The sequence below is a fragment of the Paramormyrops kingsleyae genome, chromosome 18 (genome assembly GCF_048594095.1).
Source record: "Paramormyrops kingsleyae isolate MSU_618 chromosome 18, PKINGS_0.4, whole genome shotgun sequence".
Classification (NCBI taxonomy): Eukaryota; Metazoa; Chordata; class Actinopteri; order Osteoglossiformes; family Mormyridae; genus Paramormyrops; species Paramormyrops kingsleyae.
The window spans coordinates 11,177,092-11,201,124 of record NC_132814.1 but is presented as its reverse complement, the minus strand read 5'-3'; the positions used below and the strand labels follow the sequence as shown (position 1 = coordinate 11,201,124).

The following is a 24,033-nucleotide window of genomic DNA, read 5'->3' as shown; positions in this document are numbered from 1 at the left end:
CTATCTATGTATCTGATAGATAGATAGATAGATAGATAGATATGGCATGACATTCATGCTATCAGACTCTCGCACAAGAAATCTTACAGCAAATTTATATTATTCCATTATAAGCCTAATATTAGCTACATCAAAAGCTTTAGGGTAGTGTGCAAACCCTATTTACAGAGAGCTGCCCACCATGGCTGACAACCTTGTGATGATTAACACTTTCCAAATTATTTGCACCTTTAATATCACTGCTGTGAAGGGGGATCCCTTCCTTCTAGAGGTCCTCCGCAATCTCCTCAACTATGTAGTATTTTTGCTTGGTCGCCGCCCATTTAATGGCCGTGCATCGCTCCCCACTGCAGAGAACTTTATATCCACTGGAGTCAGCTTACGGCAACTGTCGAATGCATCCATATGGATTCGGAACAGCTGGCTGAAGGCAGGGGCACTTACAGTGAGTTCTGAAGTATGGGCTATTTTCAGGACTTGGAATGTGGTTTCTGTTTCTGGGGTGCAGACCACCTTGGTCAGCCTTTCAGGGTGAGGTCCAACAGGGGGGGCAGCCGGGGAGGAAAAAGAGGGAGTAAGGAGAGGTGACTGTACATTATAAAAAGGAGACTTTGTTGATCACCATGGGGAAATTCTCTTTACACCTCCCCCAACTTGATCTCTGTAGGTCAGAGTAAGCCTGGCAGTTACCTGGAGCAGCTACATGGAGCTGGGGGGGGGGTTAAGGGCCACGCTAAAGGGCCCACAGGCATGACTACTCTGCCAAGACTAGGCTTGAACTGAGGACCTTCTGACCCCAGGCACAGAGCCTTAGCCAGCTGAGTCACATGCTGCCTCCTAATCCTGAAGCACCCTTGGCAGAGCCCAGGGACAGGGACACACCCCCACTACCCACATCCAGGGACAGGGACACACCCCCGCTACCCACATCCAGGGACAGGGACACGCCCCCGCTACCCTCATCCAGGGACAGGGACACGCCCCCGTTACCCACATCCAGGGACAGGGACACGCCCCCGTTACCCACATCCAGGGACAGGGACACGCCCCCGTTACCCACATCCAGGGACAGGGACACGCCCCCGTTACCCACATCCAGGGACAGGGACACCCCCCGTTACCCACATCCAGGGACAGGGACACCCCCCATTACCCACATCCAGGGACAGGGACACCCCCCGTTACCCACATCCAGGGACAGGCACACGCCCCCGTTACTCACATCCAGGGACAGGGACACCCCCCATTACCCACATCCAGGGACAGGGACACGCCCCCGTTACCCACATCCAGGGACAGGGACACCCCCCATTACCCACATCCAGGGACAGGGACATGCCCCCACTACCCACATCCAGGGACAGGGACACCCCCCATTACCCACATCCAGGGACAGGGACATGCCCCCATTACCCATATCCAGGGACAGGGACATGCCCCCACTACCCATATCCAGGGACAGGGACACGCCCCCGTTACCCGTGCCTAGGGACAGGCGCACCTCATACCATGACAGACACTGACTTTTGAACTTTACATCAGTAACAATCAGGGGGTACTTCTTGTCTTTGACCTTGAGAACATGACATCCATTAATGCTATAAATAAATTTTCACAAATTCTGAGTAGCAGCCAATTGTAAGATGTAAGGGCAGCCTAGACTGAACTGCTGCTCATTGTCACACAACATTTACCATCATCAGTCTCAAAGGTCATCAGCACATCGTTTATTATTCTGTATTATTTATTGTCTGCATTTACTTACTGCTTTTCTGTTGTTACTTGTTACCTGATGCTGCTACTTACTGTTTCTTCATTGTCAATGTGCTGTTTACTCACAGTCTGCAGCAGGTATGTATGTAAGGGTCTCATTGTACTACATGCAAATGACAATAAATTTGAACCATGCAGTGAAATGGAGTCCACAGACTTAAACGTTGCTGATGTGTTAATGGTTTAAACTGATTTGATCTGAGTTATACATGAAGGTCAGTTACTCTATGATGTTGCACATAGATTTGAGCTGTAGATCTATAACTTTCTCAGAAAACTCACCACAAGCTTATGAGTGTTCTAGTTAATAAAGGAAAGTAACATTTTAAACAATTCTCCATCTCTGATAAAAACAAATCTCAGAAATCTGCCAAGTGATTCTAATTATGCCTGAAAATGATCCTCCAATTTATACAACATTCTCATAAAATGTCAGAAGTATCTGCAAGATGGATGGATGGATTATAGAAAATGCCATCAGATATGTATATTACATTAAACAATGACTTCCCCAAAAGGCTTGAACAAAAGCTAAGAAAGAATGATGGGTGAAAAGTAACTAAGCTAACCTTATGAAAAAAATACTTATATCTTGAAAAAGAAGTATGTCGAATGTACTGTTTTCTAACCTGTAGGACATGGTGCTATACATTAACTAAACTGCTGTGTAATACAGTTATTTATTGCAAAATTTGTTTTTAAACTATATTTATAGAACAGTTAGTTCCTGACCTAGAAATCTCATTAGACAAAAAGCGTTCTGTGGGTGCAGTTATCAGAACATAAGCGCAGTCAGACATTTCACATCACTCTGCTTTACAGGTGTATCAAAAAAACTGTTATATTTAAATTTAAATGATGGCAGTGAGTGAGTTGTGTTATAATGTTTGTGTTGCTTGGCAACAGTCAACAGCTGGCTGGTGGGAACTACAGTATTTGTTTTGCAGAGTCCCGTAAATGTTTAAATGAATAATCAAGCAAAGTCTTATCTATTGTGGCTTATTACTATTAAGTTATAAATGGTATTCGATGAACTGAAAACAATAACAAAACTCAAAGTCATGTGGTTGTACATACCGTACCACTGTGATTATCTTTGGCACTCTGCCTGTAGCCTCGTGCCTACAACCGAATCGTGTATACTGGAGTACAACCACACTCCTTGTCATATGTTATTGCTTAAGTCTATTACCCTGATGATGATATACCCAAACCTTTTGTTTTCATATATTTCGAGAATTCTCCAGTGGTGCGCTTGTGAACACTTACATATCGATGTTTTCGTGCACTGCTATTGTAAATAGATTCATGGTGGTTGTATGGAAACCACCCCCCTCCCCCCATCTCAGGCTGTGTCATGCCAGTCTTCCGGAAGCACCACATGACATGTTAGTCAGGGGTCTGTATTCGTACGGCCTGCGGCACAAAGAGAAGCTGGTACACTGAGCAGCAGAAAAGTGTCACAGGTTGAGATGAGTCACCTTTTGCTGAGCTTTCTGGCCAAAGAGCAAGTGCAGCTTGTGGTGTCATCCAAAGGCTGAAGGACTCATCCCTGAATACGTACCTCTAGCGATGAAACAGTCATGCTGATCTGAAATAATGAGAATGTTTTTTCTTGTCGTTGATTCAGCACAGTCACTGCTTTGGGACAAAGGAAATATGATCAATGGAGAGGACGTGAAAATATTTCACTTATAATTATTTTTAGTGTGAATCAAGACATTTCAGGATTGTGGATTGCAAAGTCAACATTATACTTTACTGTTGGGTAGAGTGAGCAGATAACCCATGTCAGGGTGGACACTTTGAGCTAGGACAGATTTGTAAACTATCATTTCAGTCAAAAGGACCTGAATTTCACTGAAGCGCTGAGTTTTTGCTGCATGCTGATTGGTCAGTCTCCTACAATCATGCATGTGTCACTAATGTTAATGTGAAACAGCTGGAGTCTTTCAATCAAGGAAACAAACCAGTCAAAGCGTGAGAAGAACTGAACCATTTAGCCGATCACAGGAGCCTCACAGTTTCTAAAACCTGAAGTAACTAACAATTTCCTTCCTGACGTGGATTATCTGGTCACTCTGCCAAATACTCTGTCAAAGAACAGCACTGCGGCACCTCATGGGAAATGAAGCCGTCGCTCCCATCGCCTCCATGCTTTCTGGTCCTACAGGTTTTCAAGGAAAAATGAGCACTGTATGGATTATTATACATTGCCCTTTCTTGCAGGGTTTACGGTGCATTTTTTTTAGCTAGTCAAGAAGAAGCACTTTGCTGGGTGAAAACTGTCATATTAATAATTTAAAAACTGTCTTTTCAGCAGCTCAGGGGGCAAGACTGAGGTCTCACACCTACAGAGTTATTTGGCTTTGTTTCCTAGTGCTCTTGCTTCCTCCCACGTGCCTTGGGGGTCTCCAAATGGCCTTTAAGTGAGTGGGCGGTCCCAGGCGCCCTACATTTCCCGGGATGAGCTCCAAGCTCACCGCACCATGCAGTGGGTGAGTGATTATAGAAGATCTGTTGATAGATACATTTAAGGCCTGGTTAAAGTAACAAAGACCAAATATAACTTTGTATCCATCCACACTGCTTTGTTTGAGTTTATTATGCTTTGTGGAAAGTTTCTCAGTTGGCTTAAGTAATTAGGCTACTTGCAACTTGGTAATATGGTTTCATTTAACTTCATCATCAATGAGCAAATGGGATTGGCACAGACGTACAAGTTGTTCTGGGCAAACGGCAAAGTGGTGGTGCCGGTTTTAGTGAGACGCTGTCGGGCCAGTGAAGCCCCAGGAATATGCTGCAGATTGGAGAGCGGCAGTTTGTGAAGTTTCAGTATTTTAGTGGCGTTGGGCTACTTTTGGCTTTTCGGAAGAACACTGCATAGCAGACAGTCACTAAAAAAAATTATTTTAACACTGACGTAAATAACTCTCTTCCCTGGTACAGATTTTTGTTGGGTACTGAATTTATGTTAAGAATTATAAAGTAATTTCTTACATAGACTAAAGAGAATGCAAACCTAAATAAATAATGTGCGCGCAGAAATGGAGTGAGTGAGAGTAAATACGAGGATAATATAATACAGCTGTTTGTTCCCTTTTTAATGGTGTTGGTGGCTGGGGTGAGACGTAACATGGTGGTATTTTATTACTCTGCTGTGGGCATGTGGACGGTGGATGATGATCCATGGTGATGCATGTAACCAGCCATATCATGTCTGTGTGTGTGTGTGTGTGTGTGCGTGTGTGTGTGTGTGTGTGTGTGTGCGTGTGTGTGTGTGTGTGTGTGTGTGTGTGTGTGTGTGTGTGTGCACTCGTTTGTGTGAGAACGCTATGTAATGCTGAGGAATGTGAATAGAGACTCTGGCTGCCGATCCCGTTTAATGACAGTGCTGTCATAATAACATACCGTCAGTATAAAGAGCATAAGGATCGCCAGCTGGACAGAGGTGATTGTGCTAAGCATCTAACGCTTGTGTGATCTATTCTATTCTCCCAGAGAGACCTTCTCAGAACTGACCTACAGCTCAGCGTGGACCCTAAGTGGATATACTCGAGAGATCCCCTTCCATATGGGCCGCTGGGGAGGGTGACAGTCCCCGGAGATTCCCCCGGTCAGAAAGATGAGGTGGGATTTCCAGATAAGGGTTACGCCAGAGCTGCTTACCCAAACCCTCTTAGGCCACATGCATCACCGTCCTGGGTAAGGCGGTTTCCCTGTTGCTGAAATCCTAGGTTGACAGATTGTTGGCAGAAGGTCATTGGTTCAAGCGCAGCCTAAGTAGGATAATCGCATGTCTGTGGGCCCTTGACGAGGCCCCTAACCCCAGGTTCTCAGGTGCCGTAGGTACGTGACCCCTTGTTGTCACCCCAAGCTTGTTCTTGCCTCTATATGTGCCTGTATGTCTCAGGGAGAGCAGGATGGGGTAGAGGATTTGCCCATGGAGATTAATAGCGCATCATTATTGTCATCCACCCGTTTTCTGTACTTGCCCGTCTGATGCAGGGTCGCGGGGGTCTGGAGCCTATCCCAGAAGTTAGAGGCACTGGGCAGGAACAACCCAGGATGGGGCGCTAGCCCATCGCACTGGTAGATTATTTATAATACTATAATCATTGTTAAGAGGACTGGGTTTTAGTTTAGTAAAAATGTTTTTTGAATTCAGAAATTCAACAGAAAACAATTTGTTTCCACTTCATTTTGAAGTTTAAGTGATGACGTTTCAGTGTAACATTGGACCTGGAGTGGTTTGTTTTATATATTTTTAAATGCATTTCTTAACACTGCACAATGCATGTAACTAAATGCATGTTTTCTAAATACATGAGCTCCCCAACAACGTAGTAGGTGTTCGATATTATGATGGCTGTCCTGGGAAGTAAAATGTGTGGTGGAACAGCCTCAACAATTCTTTAATTCATTACTTTTAGTAGGAAAATCCAAATACCATTCGGTACTATGTAAAAAGGCTTTAATTGAGCCATTTGCTTATGACATCAATTGGCTGTTTGTCTATTTAGACTGTACAGTACAGTGTCTAGGGTTTTTTGAAAGTAACATTTCTATACATGTGTAAGTACCCTTGCATGATCGAGAGCAATTACAGTTGCAATGCAGCATGAGTCATCCTCAACCTATTAGCTCAGAGAAGAAATGGCTACACAGAGTGTTTGAAGCTGTTTCCCCCCTTGGCTCCTCCCCCAGCGATCTTTTAGTGTGTTTACACATGGCATTCTTCAGCAGTCAGGCTGTGAACTTCCTGCTGCATACGTGGGAAGGTGCATGTTGAGGTTAATCCTGCAGGTGGCACTGCATTCCTTGTTTTTTGTGCCATTTTCTTTCCATGGAGGCTCCTTCCATTGAGAGACACAAAGGCAGGCCGCAGTGATGTGCACACAGTTAAAGAGAAAGGGATGTGTACACAGGTACAGAGAAAGGGATGCGGTTCATTCAACTGACACATGAATTGTTTTTATATTAAAAATAGAAAATGACCATTAAAATATCACAAGAATGCCTGTGGGTATGTTTAAGGGTTAATATGTTTATACTTCAGATTAACTTCACATGAGCCTTTCTGTGATACAGTAGAACTTAAGCTTATATTGTATAATCAGGCATGGACATAACTTGATTGAGAATGAATGTTAAAATGTACGGAACAAAAGCTTACTTTGTGTGTTTGTATTGTTATGACAAGAAATGACTCTGCATTTTAACCTTTAAATGGCGAATGCATACTTGCATGCCAGTGATGTCAATCGGCATGTATAATACATGCTGTGAGTGAAGGAAGATAAATGTCGGGCTTTGAAGACGGTTTTTAGGTTTTGGCATTTCAGCAAAGGAGCACTGGCAGCAGGGTAGCCATGTGGGTCTCACTGCAGTGTCACATCCCCACGTGGGTCTCACTGCAGTGTCACATCCCCACGGCTGTCAGTGTCCTCTTTGTCCTCAGCTCCGGTCACATCTGCTTTTGCTTGGGTACTTCAGTGTCCCTCCTGAATTTCAAATGTATGCAGTTAGGCTGCCTTCCGCAAGGTCCCGTTAACGTAACTGTGTGCCAGTGCGCCAGTGCGCCCTGCGATGGAGCGGCGTCCCGCACAGGGTGACCCGCTGCCATGTGCCCTCAGTCTCCAGGCGCGACCTCCCTGACACTCTGCACAAGCTGACTGACTCCCTGCCCAGGCTGACTGACGCCCTGCACAGGCTGACTGACGCCCTGCACAGGCTGACTGACACTCTGCACAGGCTGACTGACGCCCTGCCCAGGCTGACTGACGCCCTGCCCAGGCTGACTGACGCCCTGCCCAGGCTGACTGACACTCTGCACAGGCTGACTGATGCCCTGCACAGGATAAGCGCTATAGAAAATGAATGGATAACTTCATCACTAATCATGTTCTCAGCGTGAAATCGAATTTATTAGGCTGAGAAGTCGTACTATCATTGAAATGGACCTGTGAAATACAAGGTTCCACACACAAAGGCTGTGCAAAACAATATTAATACTAATAAACAATGTTTCTTAATGTGTGCTGAAAACAACTGCCCCAGTCACTGGGAATCCACTGAGAGTGAGTTCAGCATTTTCATCCACAGCCTATTCTTCTGATCAGTTCTCAAACAATAGCATGACATTAGTCTATGCATTTCCCCCAGTTTTCCATTTTACCATAGGCACTGTTCTCTTCTACCACTGGTGCCCACATTCAAATGAATGAACGGCATTCTGGAGATATTCAACAGTGAGCCAAGTCGTCATCTCTAACGTTAGTCTGAATAAAGACTTTGCTGATGTCGCTCTTCCACTGCAATAAACTGCAAATTGTGGTTAGCTGCGAGGGTAAGCTGACTTGGACCATTTGGCTCGCAGAAACGGCCACCTTGCTAAGCCAAAGGTGGCGAGGGGGTTAGGGTCTGCAGTCACGGAAAAGCAAACAACACATCCCACGCTTATTTCATATCCATTCAGATTGCTATTTGCTTTGGGGGTATTCTACATGAATCCAGAAACTGCAGCTACACTCGGAGTTATGCAACCGAGGTCACAGCTCACAGTCACGCTGCAGTGCGAGAGTGCATGTTGGCGAGGGCTATGGGTGGGAGGGGCTCTAACGCACAGGCTCGCCTGGGCAGAAGCCCAGGGGCCTCAGCTCACCTAGTTTAATAATCATTACTGCTGGGCCAGTCCCACTGCTGTGTGTCTGATTGAATTAAATAAAACTATATTAGTAAGAGTATTATAAAGTACTATTATTACTACTAGTAATAATTACAGTTGCAGTTATGTATATATGTGTGTGTGTGATACTTATTTCCCTTCATACTGTGCTGTTTTGTTGTGTTTGATTCCATCTATTCCCTTCATGGGATTAATGAAGTTCATACCATCTGACTTATATTAAGAAGCCGCAAGTAGCCTAACCTCCAGAACTTTCCAGAGAGCTTAATAAATACTAACACACGCAGGAGTGTGGAAGGATATGTGAGTGTAGTCGACCTTTGTCACTTTCCCCACCCTCCAATAATCACTCATCATAATCACTGCAGGGCTGCCAGCTCTCACGTATTTGGCCTGACACTCACACTTTCTGACTCTCACGCAAGAATATATATATATATATATATATATATATATATATATATATATATATACACATATATATATATATATATACACATATATATATATATATATACATATATATATATATATATACATATATATATATATATATATATATATATGCATGCTGTCTATTACATAAATTGCATTCTAATAAATAGAATGCTGTGCTTTTTTGTTATTTCTTGTAGAACTCCAGCCTATTTTTTAGTGTTTTTCTATCCCTTTATAATATTTATTTATAATAAATTAATTATAAAGCAAATATTTAAATATTTCCCCAGACTAGTACGTGTATCATGGCGGAAGTGAATAGGCGCTTTGTTTTCCATCTAATGTGAATAATATAGATGTTTTATGGCTTTTTAGGGGTGCTTTTTAGTGGAAAATGATTTAAATATATGCCTCGTTGCGCATGGGATTACTCTGTAATACTTTAGTGCACAACGTTTCAACTTGGTCAACCGGGTCGAGTAAATTCTCTGGATTCCATAGATATGGCATTCATGTCTGTGCGTTACACCTACCCAAAGTTACGAGGCTGAGATTGATGGATGAGAAAATCAATGGCAAATCTATATTATTCCATTATAAACCTGAAATTAGCTACATCAAAAGCAGTTGGGGTAATTTGCAAACCCTAAGTGAATGAAACTCTTACATACATGTAAATGTGTGTGCAGACTTGTCTCGAGTTGAAAATCTCACACCAGCTAGCTGAGCAAAGTTGGACCTTAAATTATATGCAGGAGTACAGGCCGACGCCTGGGGGCCTCAACTAGCCTTGTTTCATAATAAATTCTACAACTTTACTGTTGCCCCCCCCTCCCCAGCCGCCGAACTACACCAGCGTACGAAATAGTAGGTGGGCCTCTGGGAACTCAAATAGCCCAGAGTCCTAGGCCATGTAAATTAGCCTCGGGTTATCCGGCTGCATGTAGCGTATGCTAACAAAATGCTTATTCAGCTGAGTGACTGACTGCACCATAAACCAAACAGGTGTTTGACGGTAGACATGCCTCGAGTTGAAAGACGGCCTAACTGCTGTCCAGTCTCTGTGTGTGAAGCGCATAGCCTTTCAGTGGCGTTGCTACATCGCAGCATTGTCCCATGCTAACGAATAGCTCCATGCTAACGAATAACTCCACAACTTCAAGAGGATTCTCATATGTACACCTCCCCAAATAGAGATTAAAATTTTAAGGATTAAAAAAATTCAAAGGAAGGGCATTGTTGAAAAGCATCTCAGGTTACGAACGAGATTCGTTCCCTAAATCTGTCTTTAAGTCGATTTTGTTGGTAAGTTGGAACAAAAATAATAGTGTACTTAATAACAGTAATAATAACACAGCAATAATACAAGTAACTATGTATGTAACTGTACTGTACCGATGCGATGAACCGCTGAATTTCAGGAGCATCACAAACTAGTGCATGCCTTCGTTATTATGAACCATTGTATTTAACTCATATTTTTAATATAACATACTTTATGGCTGTTCATAAGTATGAGGTGTCCATCAGTCGGTTGTTCTTAACTTGGAGACTGCCTGTACTTATGTTAAGAAAACCCCTTTCGAAATGTGGCATTTTAAATGTATGATGCCCAGCATAACCATCATGTGTTCTTGTGGTCATGCTGTAAGGCTCAGGCCGACGTCTAAGGCGGAGATGCTGGTCCTGAACTCCTGGAACAACCACAGACAGTAGAACTTCTGTCACCTCTACCTATGTGGTGCAGGGACTCCTGGAATGAAAATGTTGTTCGTGAGGAATGTGATCACTGCTTCGGCCAAGAGATACATGCCATGGAAAATTCCACGCGACACATGACATGAGTAGGACATCTGGCACCACTTTCCTGGGGATGATCATACCAGAAGGACAAGTACTAGGCAGTGCCCACCATGTACACGCAGCTGTTCTATTGATTTAGAGGGCACTGGATTTTAGGTCTAGCTTGCACTGTAGCTTGTCTTCGCAGTGACGCAAAAAGTAGCTACATAGTCTGGCTCAAATTGAAATTTTCTGGCATAAAAGTAGCAGATGGATAGAGCATAGATTGGCATAAAAAAATCACTTGCAATCACGATTATTTTCCATAAAAAAATTATATTTTAGCATTTGGGTACCAAAGCAAAGCAGGCTAGCTTACACTGATGAAGGTAAAACAATGTTCATGGCATCCAGGCGTTTCTATTACACACCGAAATTCTGGTGGAGAAAATAAAGTGGAATTAGAGCCAAGAGGCAGCTGATTAGGTGCAGCACACAGTTGACGCAATGGAAATCAATCAGTGCTGCTGGCATGGGAGAACCGACAGTCTTTTAATACTTCAGTAAATATAGCCACAGGTCCCGGCTTCTGTCTGAGTCAACTTGGGTTTCAGTGGGACACAATACAAAGTGCAATTCATTATCATGCTAGGGAACAGCACTGCAGATTTGAAATCAGGATTTTCTTTGGAAGCTGTCGCATTAGCTTAGTGCATATCTTCAGAGCAGAATATATCGATACGACTGGACAGCGGTACAGTCTGCGTCATTCACTGTTGTGACGTTCATGGTTTAATTTAGACTGGGCAAGGTGATTTTTAGAAACGTAACCGTGAAGAAACTGCACCCACAACGACATCCATGATCCCAAGATACCAATAAGTGCGTGACGATTGTTTCGATTGAAAAGATCAACATTAATTGTGGATGCCATAGAAGTACATTGTTTCCGTACCTTTCCGTAATATTAGGTGTGTTAATCGCAGCATAAAAGGCCTGGGCTCGTGCGGCTCCAGTTCGTCAGCATGCTGTGTCTGTGGTCGGAAGGTTGCTGGCATAGTGAGTGATTTCACCTTACAGGCCCTGCCTGAGGTCCTTAACTGCCAACTGCTGCAGTGACTGACTCTGCTTTCACAAAAACCTGCGTCACTTTGGATAACACCGTCTAATGTCAAGGTAATCTCAGTTGTCTAATAATGCTATCAGGTGTTGTGTCTTTAAAATAATTAGTATGTGCTTAATTGAGATATGGTGGTGTTTTAGTTAAAAGGTCTTCTGTGAACGTATGCAGCACACATGCTCAGTCGTAGTTGCCAGAGTCATATTTCAAATGGGAAAATGTATTTTAAGCACTTCCAGTTCACTGGCATAGCCATCCTACAAGATAAGCGGGGGCAAGGGAGGGACACACACACACACACCCCAAGGGTAATGTCCTGATATCCAAAGAATATGTAGCTTTGGATGTTAGACGTTCTGCTCTTACATAATCCGCTTTAGTACGAGCTTACGCCATGTTGTACTTAGGGTCCATTTTTCAAACGATACAATTCTTTTTAAAAGTGGAACCCTGCTGAACAGTCACTGTATCAACTGCCCAGTATGTTACTACATAAATACATTAATATACAACTACTAACTACAACTCTTATTAAAAATCAAAGTGATTCATAACACAAAGTTCACTCCATTAAAAAAATGTGATTAAGATAATAATTACGAGAAATCCGTGGCTTTCCATCCATTTCTATACACACCCCAAGTCTGCACAGCTTCTGGAAGTATGCAGACACAGACATTTTATTCTTCAAACTTTATTGCGTTTGAAACATTTCAGAAAGTGCCGAATTGATTCTTTTTGCCATTCACTGACACAGGATTCCACCTAAACGACTAAAACAAAGCACATTGTAGCCATTCTGTTCTGCTGAGAATAAGCTGGTCGATTGGGGTACAGCTCGTGGCTGGGTGTTCAGCGGCGGGTTGGCGGTGTGAATGAAATGCCTGCTTTGGGCTCCCCGTATCCGCGGCCTTGCTCCTGCAGCCCAAAGATGCTTTTTAATCAATGTCATCAATGACTGAAATGGTTATAAAGACTTAACAGGGATCTTGTAGGAGAGACCGCAAAAAACTCAAAGTAAAAGACTGAAACCAAACGTGGGGATTGTGGCACACAAAGTCCAGGGTGACCTGAACTGTCCTCATGGGGGAACTGGATTTGAAGTCAGCGAACATCTACATTTAACTGGTATTGGTACTGGTACAGGGAGGAGATGTTTACCTTTTTAATCATGTTGCACTGGTCGCTTCTGCTTACATCTACATATGAGCTCAGGCAGAAAATTGTCTTAGCAATTAAAGAAATAAGCAGTTCTTGATAATGTACCTATTGCTCCGCATAGGAGATTTCACTGTCATTGAAGGAAAGGAAGGGGATTTAATTCTCTGGAAAGAATATTAGCGATTTTATAATTGAACATTCCAATCTGTTATGGTGTATCCTGCAGATCCACTTGATTTGCGGAAATGTCATTCTGTGAACAACATTCTGCTTTTTGTTTGTTATATATCCAATTCATCAAAGTGCCAAAACTTATTCAAGAAATGGGCACCACAGACCAGCATAACAAGAGAGCAGCAATATACCCCTGAATAGTAATAAAGCACATTTTCTTGGCAGGTTCTGTCTGTTCATCCATCTTTCTGCCTGTCTATTTAAATACTTAACTCATAATTCAACAAACAGAAATATTTTGGGTATCTACATATGAAACCGGCCAGGAATCTAAAGCACAATTTTATCCAATACTTCATTAAAATACCATATGCATTCAAAAAAATGATAGTTGACATAAGAGAGGTACCAAGACTTTTTTTTTGAGAGCTTAAACATGTCTGCAACAGGTCATATTTGTGATGCATGTTTCTATGGTTATTCAGCTAAGGTCATTCAAGGCAAATGTACAATGTTATAATATAACATTCATAGTAAAAGAAAAAGTCTATCTAGCAATTCTAGTCGGCGTTCCCGAGCTGCAGTAAAATATTGGTCCCGTGAACAGGACTAACTCAGGTGAATGTGAGTTTTGGTTTGTGTCTCTTTTCTGCCTGAAAAGACTGTTTAGAATGAAAAGCAAGTTAATAAGACATAATAAGTGGTTTTTGCTATGGATTCCTACCACTGTAGATTCAAATCAAAGTGAATGCTACATTTTTGGGGGTTCTTCCACAACCATACATCTTGTGGTTTAGTGTTATTATTATTCATTATGTTATAGGTGCCAATGCAAATCTTTCACCCATTGAACAGGTCTGGTTTTCCAGTTTACTAGTTGAAAGGACACCCCACACTTGCCAGTATAACACTCTTGTTGTGAAATATCAGCTGAAAGTCTCAACAAGCCCAATGAGCACAGTGCTCAAATGTTCTCGCATACTAAATATTACTCTCTTGAATGTTTAGGAGACTGCTAAATATTTCTCAGGAACCAGACAGCTTTTCTTTTTAAGTGCTCCTTTTTTTGCATTCTTACGTTAGTGACGAATCAATAGATCGATAGCGGTTTTGGCAGGCTGATTTTCTGAATAGTTTACATGGTGACTATTTGGACTTTCCAGTATGAGCCAAAGTTAAATATAACTCACACCAGTCAAGTGATTTAACCAAAATGTTTTAAGCCTTCATTAATGGGGGGTGGAGGCTTTATACAAGCTTTTTTTTGCATTTATGTTGTGTGTTGTTGAGAATATGCAACTAAGACGACCACAGAAGGATTTGCTTGCAAAGTTCGTGACACCATAGCCGCGGGTGGAGACTGACAGGGGTCAGGACAGAGACAAATTTGGTAAGTCATGTCAGGGTTAGACGGGCATAGGCCAGCTGTGAAATTACACACGGGCTCTCAGTTTAGTACAAGGGCACAGAGACAAGTCCCTCATAGAGATGGAAAGAGACCAGCAGGGGTCCGCTGTGGCAGCCTAGGAGGACTTGCCTTTGTTTGTTCTGCACCTATCGTACACTCAGAATATCTCAATAAGCCTGAGACTAGATAACTAGCTAACATGTAGCTGTACAGAATATGCATAGCTGCACCTACTCATGTGTGTTATTTAGACTCGAAATTGGCAAAATCCTTCAAACTACATTTTGTCCCGGCTGAAAAAAACATATACGAGCCAGCTTATGCTGGTAGCTTATGTTAGCTGGACTAAGATGGTCTTATATAGTCATGTCCCAGCTCTTGCTGCACTTTGATGGTTTAGTTAGATGGGCCACCAGTTAGTCATGCTGGTGTGGTCAGTCTATCAAGCTGGTCTTGCTGGTATGACCATCTGAACCAGCTAGAATGACCATCATAAGCTGGTATGACCAGCTAAACCATCAAACCATCATGAGAAAACACACCTGAACCTGGTCAGCTGTCATAAGTTGGTCAACTAGGTTAACTAGCTGAATCTGGTGAAGCTGTGTTTTCAGCAGCAGTGCAGAATTAATCCAGGAAAAGTTTAAAAGGGGCAGGAAATGGCAGCACTCCTACAGGAAGAACAAGAAGAGAACCAGCCCACTTTCAGTTCTGCTTCTGTTGTTGTTGTCTATGTTAAAGTAGGAGGGACATTCCAGTATGGAACTACTCATTCATTCCCATAAACCTTAACAATCAAACAGATTCTTGGAGTTTATCGAAACCCATCACTGCCTGATTTAAAAGTATATGAAGTATTGTAACCAGTAATATAATACTTTATTTGAAGTGTACCACTCAGGACTTCCTCTAAAATCAGGTGAATTTACAGTATTCAGATGCCTTTAGGTGTTGAATATTTCACATACGGTATAAAACACGAAGGTTGCAAGGCTAACTGTTAATCACCAATACTTTCTTTCCCTATGCCAGAAAAAAAACAACAGGAAACAAATTCTCTCTGAATTAAGGGCATGCAAATATACCGAAACAATGGAATATTTTAGGAGTAGACGATATTTGATTGTGTTTTAAATGTTGGACATAAAAAGGCATAAATAAAAGTGCTGTTATACGTACGTATTACATTGATGTGACATGACAGTTAGAAAAGTGCTGGTATACGTAGTTATTACATTGATGTGACATGACAGTAAGAAAAGTGCTGGTATACGTAGTTATTACATTGATGTGACATGACAGTAAGAAAAGTGCTGGTATACGTAGTTATTACATTGATGTTATATGACAGTAAGAAAAGTGCTGGTATACGTAGTTATTACATTGATGTTATATGACAGTAAGAAAAGTGCTGGTATACGTAGTTATTACATTGATGTTATATGACAGTAAGAAAAGTGCTGGTATACGTAGTTATTACATTGATGTGACATGACAGTAAGAAAAGTGCTGGTATACGTACTTATTACATTGATGTGATATGACAGTAAGTCAGAGTGTCTCTGGTATAAAATATAAAGAGCTTGAAAGAATCGTTCTTGTGCAAGATTTTATTTCCCATACTCATGTAAATACGAATACTAGATGTTCGATCGTAAGCTTGCATTGTAACAATAGGGCAATTGAAAGACGACAATGGGAAGGGTAGGCCCACACGCAGCCTTCACAGGGCGGGTCAGGACACCGTCATTGTTTTCCATGCATTCCTCACTTCGGGTTTCCCTGTATATTAGTGCACTTCTGCACACTTTTGTTCTGTATCCTCAGACCAGATTCCCTTTCGTACAAGACTTCATCTTCAGTACCGCTTGCATGTATAACCTTTTATTTCGCTTTTTGCCAAGCCGTAATGGCAGCTCTTTGCTACTAAAATGGCATCCACAAATAATTCCAGTAATGTGTATTCCTTGTCTTACATATTTAGGTTCACTGTGCTGTGTTGACTTCCACATTTTGGAGGTAAAGATAGCACTAAATAAATGAATATACTGAAATAATGTATCAAATAATGTCAAACAATTCACATATACCATCTAGTAGAAACTTCATTATTATCATGATCATGTTGCGATTATGTGCCTAAACAAACGTCTTACTCTCTGAGAAACATATATACATGTTTATGTCTGTTTATTGGTTGATTTTAATTTCCAAATGAACAAATCTGAATGAAGATATATTTCAGCCAGCACTACCCGCAGAGCACATCAAAGGGTCTTGCTGATGATGTCAGAAGGAAACTCAAAGTACAGTACTCAGGTCAGATCGCCAGCAAAATCATAACAAGGGGTTTGATGTTGCTCTGAGAAGTTCAACTTCAAGAAGTTAGTTTATTCAATTTATTTATCAGATAGACTCATAGTGGAAATAACTAAGCTCATTTATTATACATTTGTTATATTTCAAGTCAAAAAGTGCTGTTTGTATCCTCTTAAGTAACTTAAGTATTTATTTAGTGTATCCGTTTATTATTTTAGTCATTCATTTATTAATTTATTTGTTCATTCATTCATCCACCCATCCATCCACCTGTCCTCTAATTGCTCGTCCTGGTTAGGGTCGGGGGGGGGGAGGCCTGGAGCCGATCCCAGGTAGCATGGGCCACAAGGCTCAAGCACACCCAGAACAGGATGCTATGATTTCACGGTTGTCAAAATCATTTTCTGTATTACCATGTACAGGCATAAAGCAAGCACAACCAGGGGTCTTTCATCAACAGATTATACATTGGGCCTATTAAGTTGTACCCCCCCACCCTACCCCCCATATCAAACTCTCCCCTGTGTCACTGAACACGAGCATAACAGCAGTACGGCGTACGTTCCTATTCCCATCAATGCATTAATTGTTCAAATAGCTGCGCCAAGAACATTAATGAAATCTTTGACGTGTTCAGCAGAAGTGCGGCTCAGCCGTTTCGAGTACCTCAGCCCTCCCTCTCCCTTTCGCATTCAGTTAATCTATGTATGGGGTGGGGGCTCAGAAGAGGGGAAAATAGCAGTTGTCCCATCTTGGGTGACTGTGATTTAAGTCCTGGCCTTTCAGAAGCTAAACTGGGCACCAGAGGTTTGCTCTAGCCAATGAGAATTGAGCGAGCTGAAAGCAGCCAAACCAATGACCGCGGGGCTGCCTTGTATATAAGCCAAGGTGTGAGACCCCCAAAGCGGGCGACCTTCATTTTGGCTTTGGTGAACAGGATCTGATCCCAAGGGCTGTTACCACTAATCTTGTGCAGGTAAAGTCAGCGTCTTGCATCTACTGGTGTTGTCCAGGAAGCAATAAGAAGTCAATAGTGTGTGCTTGATAATTCTTAAAAGGAAGCGAATATATTGTTTATGACCTCAAGCAAGATTTATTTGGACATTATGATGAAAAGTTTGCGTTGCTTTTCAGTAGTTCGCTCACTGTTTGATTCGTAATACTGAATTATGTGGTGATAATGCTTCCCTAGTTATAAATCTGAACTTTTACTATTCAAATTGAAATTATACCCTGGTGAATATTTGTTTCTTTCATGTATTTATGAGAAGATATTTTCAGATGTATTGTAAATGCTGCCCAGCTGAAGTTGCATGAGGCAGGATCAGGGAGTTTATGCCAAATTCCGTAACAGGTGAAAGATGGAGACAACTGGGGAAATTTCATGCCGGTTCTTAAAATAGGAGAAACAGAAGCGGAATGCAGATGATAAGAGAGGCTGAAGCAGCACATGCAGCGCCTGCACCATCCAGTAGAATGACAGGATGTCTTAGGTAGATGTAACTTTGGCCGACTCAGCAGTTGTAATACATATCCATTGAGTTTGCCCATTCTTTACCAGTATGACCCAGGTTATCTGCTAACGGATTATATGATAAGTCAGTATGAAAACACACACATAAGCTGTGAGTGTCAAGATATGAGGAACTTTTCAAAGGTCTGTAACTTCAACAAAGAACTACCAAATATTATTAAAAACAAATACAGACTAGACAAACGTTTGTAAATAAAGCAATCTTGATCTTGATCTGGTATAATCAAAAACTGTTGTTTATTTAAAAATGATGCATGTGCCATTCGTGGTATGCAAATCCTATAAAAAAAAAACAAAAAATCAAATTTTTTCCTTCATTGTGGTCAGCTTATATAAACATGGCTGCACCGATACAGACAAACGGTGCTGGTCAGAATCAGCAAAGCAGACACAATGGAGAGGAAGCTTGTCAGCTCCATTTGTTTAATAAGGGATTTCACGCGTTTAAGTGTAAGTATGTGCTGAGGGTGGCGGGTGCTGTTAAAAATATCCTCTGCTGCTCAGAGCACAGAATTCCTCCCTCGATCTATTTTTAGTGGAAATACGAGCTGGTTAATGTAGGCCACAGCAAGGAGAGTCACCGATAACAGGCTTCCCTTGTCACATGAGCTTTGGTACTAGCAGCTGTTCGCCGTAATATATTGTATAATATAATCCTTTTCCCTGTCCTGCAACGATATGCATTCCACCATATTGAATTCCATCTTTGCAAGAAGAAATGAATGATTCCATAAATTGCATTTGAAATGACTTTGTTGGTGTCTGTATTTTATACTGCGTGATTCTTCCATTTTGTCAAGTGCCATTTGACATTAGGGTGTCACGGTGGCTCAGTAGGTGGCGCTGTTTCTGTCACCTTCAGGGTTAAGGGTTTTAATCTGGCTCTGCTCTTTGTGTGTGAAGTTTGAATGCCCTCCCTGTCTCGTGGGTTTCCTGAAGACTGCTGTAGTGAAGCAGTGACTGTGTTTCCCATAGTGTGAGTGCAGTGTGATCTGGTGGTTCTGCCTCGTACCCTGTGCTGCCTAGAATAGGCTCCAGGCCCCTGTCACCCTGCCCATGATCGACTGCTGGAAGACGAACAAGTGTAGATGTGACGGCTGCACCTGTTACATTTACCGATTATACGCTTCTGTTTTTCTCTTGTTCGCTGCACTTATGATTGGATTTCTTGGTTGTTTTGTTCACCATAATCTCACGTATCGCTTCTCTTCTCCTACTTATTGCAGACTGCTAGAAACGCAATCATGCCTTTCGGAAACACCCACAACAACTTCAAGTTGAACTTCTCCGTCGACGATGAGTACCCTGACCTTACCAAGCACAACAACCACATGGCGAAGGCCTTGACGAAAGAAATCTATACCAAGCTGCGGGACAAGCAGACTCCCAGCGGTTTCACTCTGGATGACATCATTCAGACCGGAGTGGACAACCCTGGTATTCACAGATAACCAGCCTTTACTGCACTAATATTACCTTTACGCTAATACTACTCCAGACAATTAGCTCTGGAGTATATCACACAAGCCTGTAGTATATTGATAGTAATAATTGTTATTCAGTTGTGACTAAAAGTACGATACCAAACATTTCTGTTTGCTTTTTGAAGGGCACCCCTTCATCATGACCGTCGGCTGTGTTGCTGGGGATGAGGAGTCTTATGAAGTCTTCAAGGACTTGCTTGATCCCATCATCTCCGACCGTCATGGTGGCTATAAGGCCACTGACAAGCACAAGACTGACCTGAACTTTGAGAACCTCAAGGTATGTGACTTATTTCACAATAAACAAGCATTTAGTTTCCAAAGTGTTTTAAATTATCAAGGGGGCTTCCTTTGCAAAATGACTTTTGCAGTTTTTGTGAGTAAAATCATGGTGATTTCCATTGTATATTATGTCTGTTGCTGATCAGGGTGGTGATGACCTTGACCCCAACTACGTTCTGAGCAGTCGCGTGCGCACTGGACGCAGCATCAAGGGGTACACGCTCCCCCCCCACAACAGCCGCGGTGAGCGCAGGGCTGTGGAGAAGATGGCCGTAGAGGGTAAGTACTAGGCAGGTAAAGAGCATCTAGCACCCAAGAGAGATGTTCTAAACCAGACAACTTATAAAAATGCTCTAAAACAGACAGCCTTTAAATAAGGAGATGAACGTTGCTCTTTTCGAAATCATAATTTTGCTCAGTTACTTGTGTAGTGAAATGAAGCTGCTCTTATTTTATCTTAAACAATAAAACGTTTTGTCTACATGACCACGCAGACGGCGTTATATACTGTACATGTCCTCATAGCCGTGGTCTTTCTCTAGCCCTGAACAGCCTGGATGGTGAGTTCAAGGGCAAATACTACCCACTGAAAAACATGACTGATCAGGAACAGGAACAACTGATCGCTGACCACTTCCTGTTTGATAAGCCCGTCTCGCCCCTGCTGCTCGCGTCCGGCATGGCCCGCGACTGGCCTGACGCACGAGGCATCTGGTGAGGATTTCCATTGTGTTAACGCACAGTAAAGTTTTATATTTTGATGACCAAAAACCTGGATCTTTCAAGTCATTTTCAAAGCCTTTTCAAGCACATTGTAATCATTGCGATACTTAATTGATGTTTCATGTTCCTTTTCTGCTGGGCAGTATCTCAGGAATCTAATTAAAATATGTGTGATACATGCTATCACAATTACAAAGTGTTGATTTTTTTTCTTCTTAAAATAAGGCACAATGAGAACAAGACCTTCCTGGTCTGGGTGAATGAGGAGGACCATCTGCGCGTCATCTCCATGCAGTTAGGTGGCAACATGAAGGAGGTCTTCAGGCGATTCTGCGTTGGTCTGCAGAAGGTGAAAATCATTATGTAATGGTGTGGCAGTAGCTCTTTGTTATTTAATTTCATTTGCATTTACTCCTATTTAGCAGAAGCTCTTCTCCAAAGCAATATCCAAGTGAGGCAAATAGCACGTTACAAAGATACGAGGATTCGACTGGGCATTTATGCAAAGTAGTAAACTCTCTGAAAGGTTACAAAAAGTACACATTTAAATGTGTACCTCAGTAAAAAGTTCTACCTCAGTACCATTTTCAAATGTAATACATGTGTATTTCATGAGATCTGGAAGATCTGATTAAATATGTGCTACTTTATTTTAATTCTAAATCTTATTCTGACTACTTACTTTTGAATTTTTTATTCCCTTATTCTCTTAGTTCCTCTCTCTTAATATTTATTAGCCCAAGATCCAGTATTATTTCTTGAGAAACCACACCAGGGCCTTACCAGACAAAAAGGCTTAGAAGGTGTAATGCTCCTGTTTTTGCTTCTTGCTGCTTCTGTCAGATTGAGGATGTCTTCAAGAAGCACAACCACGGCTTCATGTGGAACGAGCACCTGGGCTTCGTGCTGACCTGCCCCTCTAACCTGGGCACCGGGCTGCGCGGCGGCGTCCACGTCAAGCTGCCCAAGCTGAGCACACATGCTAAGTTTGAGGAGATCCTCACCAGGCTGCGCCTGCAGAAGCGTGGCACAGGTACGCTGGTCCGACTCACGGCACGCTGCCCATAAACAGGCAGCTATTTCTGATTCTGACCCATGACGGTTGTTATAAACACACAATTGTCATTTTGAAAGTTGGGATGTGTCAAATTGGAAAATGCCTGGAAACCACAGTGTTTGTATCATCGAATTATTATTCCTGCTTTTGCTGACTTGTCGCTCTACGCGGATTCCCGCCAGGCGGCGTAGACACTGCCTCCGTGGGCGGCGTCTTCGACATCTCCAACGCTGACCGTCTGGGCTCCTCTGAAGTCGAGCAGGTCCAGCTGGTGGTTGATGGTGTGAAGCTGATGATTGAGATGGAAAAGAAGCTGGAGAAGGGAGAGGCCATCGATGGCATGATTCCTGCACAGAAGTGAAGAGGGAATTAGACTTTTTATACTGTCGGAGTGACTAAGCATGCTGACAATGTCATCTTCCGAGGGACTCAGATCTTCCCTCGTTTCTCCTGCTTTTCTGTTTCTTTTCTTTTTTCTTTCACAGTGTTTTTACACGATTCCTGTACAGTTGGTAACATCCTGGGATCAAGACCAGACACACCTGTTTCATTTCAATTGGAAAATTTCTGAAATATAACTTGTAATTAAATAAATGGCCCCATTAAAATATATATTCTTGTACTCAGTTTTCTTAAGGGCAGTTTGAGTTGCATGGAAGTGTGTGAAGCTAAAATGATCAATTCATATTTATTCAAGTATCTGAAGAAACTGAAAACTAATGTGTCAAAATGAGCTGAATATCTGCACTACATATTCTGCATTGAATATTTAGTTTAAAGAGAAATGTCAACATTTACAGCTTGCGCACAAACTTTTTAACTTGTGTTTTATTCAACATTACAATTAAATTAGTTAAAACGATTCAATAGCATATAGTACATGCTCTAGCTTGGCAACATAGCATATAGTACATGCTGTAGCTTAGCAACATAGCATGTAGTACATGCTGTAGCTTAGCAACATGGGCATGTAGTACATGCTCTAGCTTGGCAACATAGCATGTAGAACATGCTGTAGCTTAGCAACATAGCATGTAGTACATGCTGTAGCTTGGCAATATAGCATGTAGTACATGCTGTAGCTTAGCAACATAGCATATAGTACATGCTGTAGCTTAGCAACATAGCATGTAGTACATGCTGTAGCTTAGCAACATAGCATATAGTACATGCTGTAGCTTGGCAACATAGCATATAGTACATGCTGTAGCTTAGCAACATAACATGTAGTACATGCTGTAGCTTGGCAATATAGCATATAGTACATGCTGTTGTTTAACTTCAGATGTTTTAACTTGCAGGTTTTTAACACACACACAGTCCACGAATTTGTATCTTTGTGGGGACTCTCCATTCATTTCTATGGGAAAAAACCTAATCCCAGCAATGATGACCTTAACCCCCACCCAGCCCTAACCTTAACCATAAGTAACCAAACTAAATATGAGACTTTTGGCTATTTTAGTTTTTTGATTGTATTCATGGATTTTTACATAATTGAGTGTCATCTTGTGGGACCAAAAATATTGTCCCCACAATGTCAAAATAAAAGACTTTTATCACAATGTGGGGCATTTATGGGGACAATGTAATATATACATAACCCCCCCCACCACCACACACACACACACACTAAGATACAGAAATATATAAAAATAGTCTTAAAGTACTGGTTTCATATTCTGCGTCTTAGTAAGGTTTTTTATTATACAGTTTAATACCTTGATCCAATTTTTCCAAGACATTTCCATCACATTTATTTTATTTATCAGGCACTTTCATCCAAAGTGACATACAAGTGAGGCAAATGGCACATTGCAGACATCCAAGCTGTCGAGGAGTCGACTGGGCATTAGTGCGGCTCGGCTGAGCTCCCAGGTGTGAGCAGGACTGGAGCAGGAGCTACTCAACAGCTTCTAACAAAGCAGGAACCTAAGAAGATGGTTCATAAGCCTATTTGGAATCTTGTTTCTATACTTTTTTCTTGTAGATGTTTATATACAGTATATATATATATTTAAGCTGTACACAGCAGTCCTCCTGTACCTGCGCTTTCATAGCCACATTTTCAGTTCTCTGCAGTTCACCGC

General features: G+C 42.0%; 1 protein-coding gene across 1 annotated transcript; it reads left to right on the top strand.

The window, feature by feature from the left end:
• Positions 1-17,680: 17,680 nt before the first annotated feature.
• On the top strand, positions 17,681-22,555 carry LOC111838030 (creatine kinase M-type). Its single transcript, XM_023800580.2, has 8 exons — positions 17,681-17,839; positions 19,624-19,834; positions 20,007-20,161; positions 20,310-20,442; positions 20,706-20,877; positions 21,112-21,235; positions 21,730-21,919; positions 22,126-22,555. The coding sequence occupies exons 2-8, from the start codon at positions 19,642-19,644 to the stop codon at positions 22,302-22,304; spliced, it is 1,146 nt and encodes a 381-aa protein (XP_023656348.1). The 5' UTR covers positions 17,681-17,839; positions 19,624-19,641; the 3' UTR covers positions 22,305-22,555.
• Positions 22,556-24,033: the final 1,478 nt, after the last annotated feature.

Coding starts and splice junctions, on each gene's coding strand:
- LOC111838030 (XM_023800580.2), top strand. CDS start 19,642: ATGCCTTTCGGAAACACCCACAACAACTTCAAGTTGAACTTCTCCGTC. Junction 20,443..20,705: donor GGAGAAGATGGCCGTAGAGG/GTAAGTACTAGG, acceptor GTCTTTCTCTAG/CCCTGAACAGCCTGGATGGT. Junction 21,920..22,125: donor CCTGCAGAAGCGTGGCACAG/GTACGCTGGTCC, acceptor GATTCCCGCCAG/GCGGCGTAGACACTGCCTCC.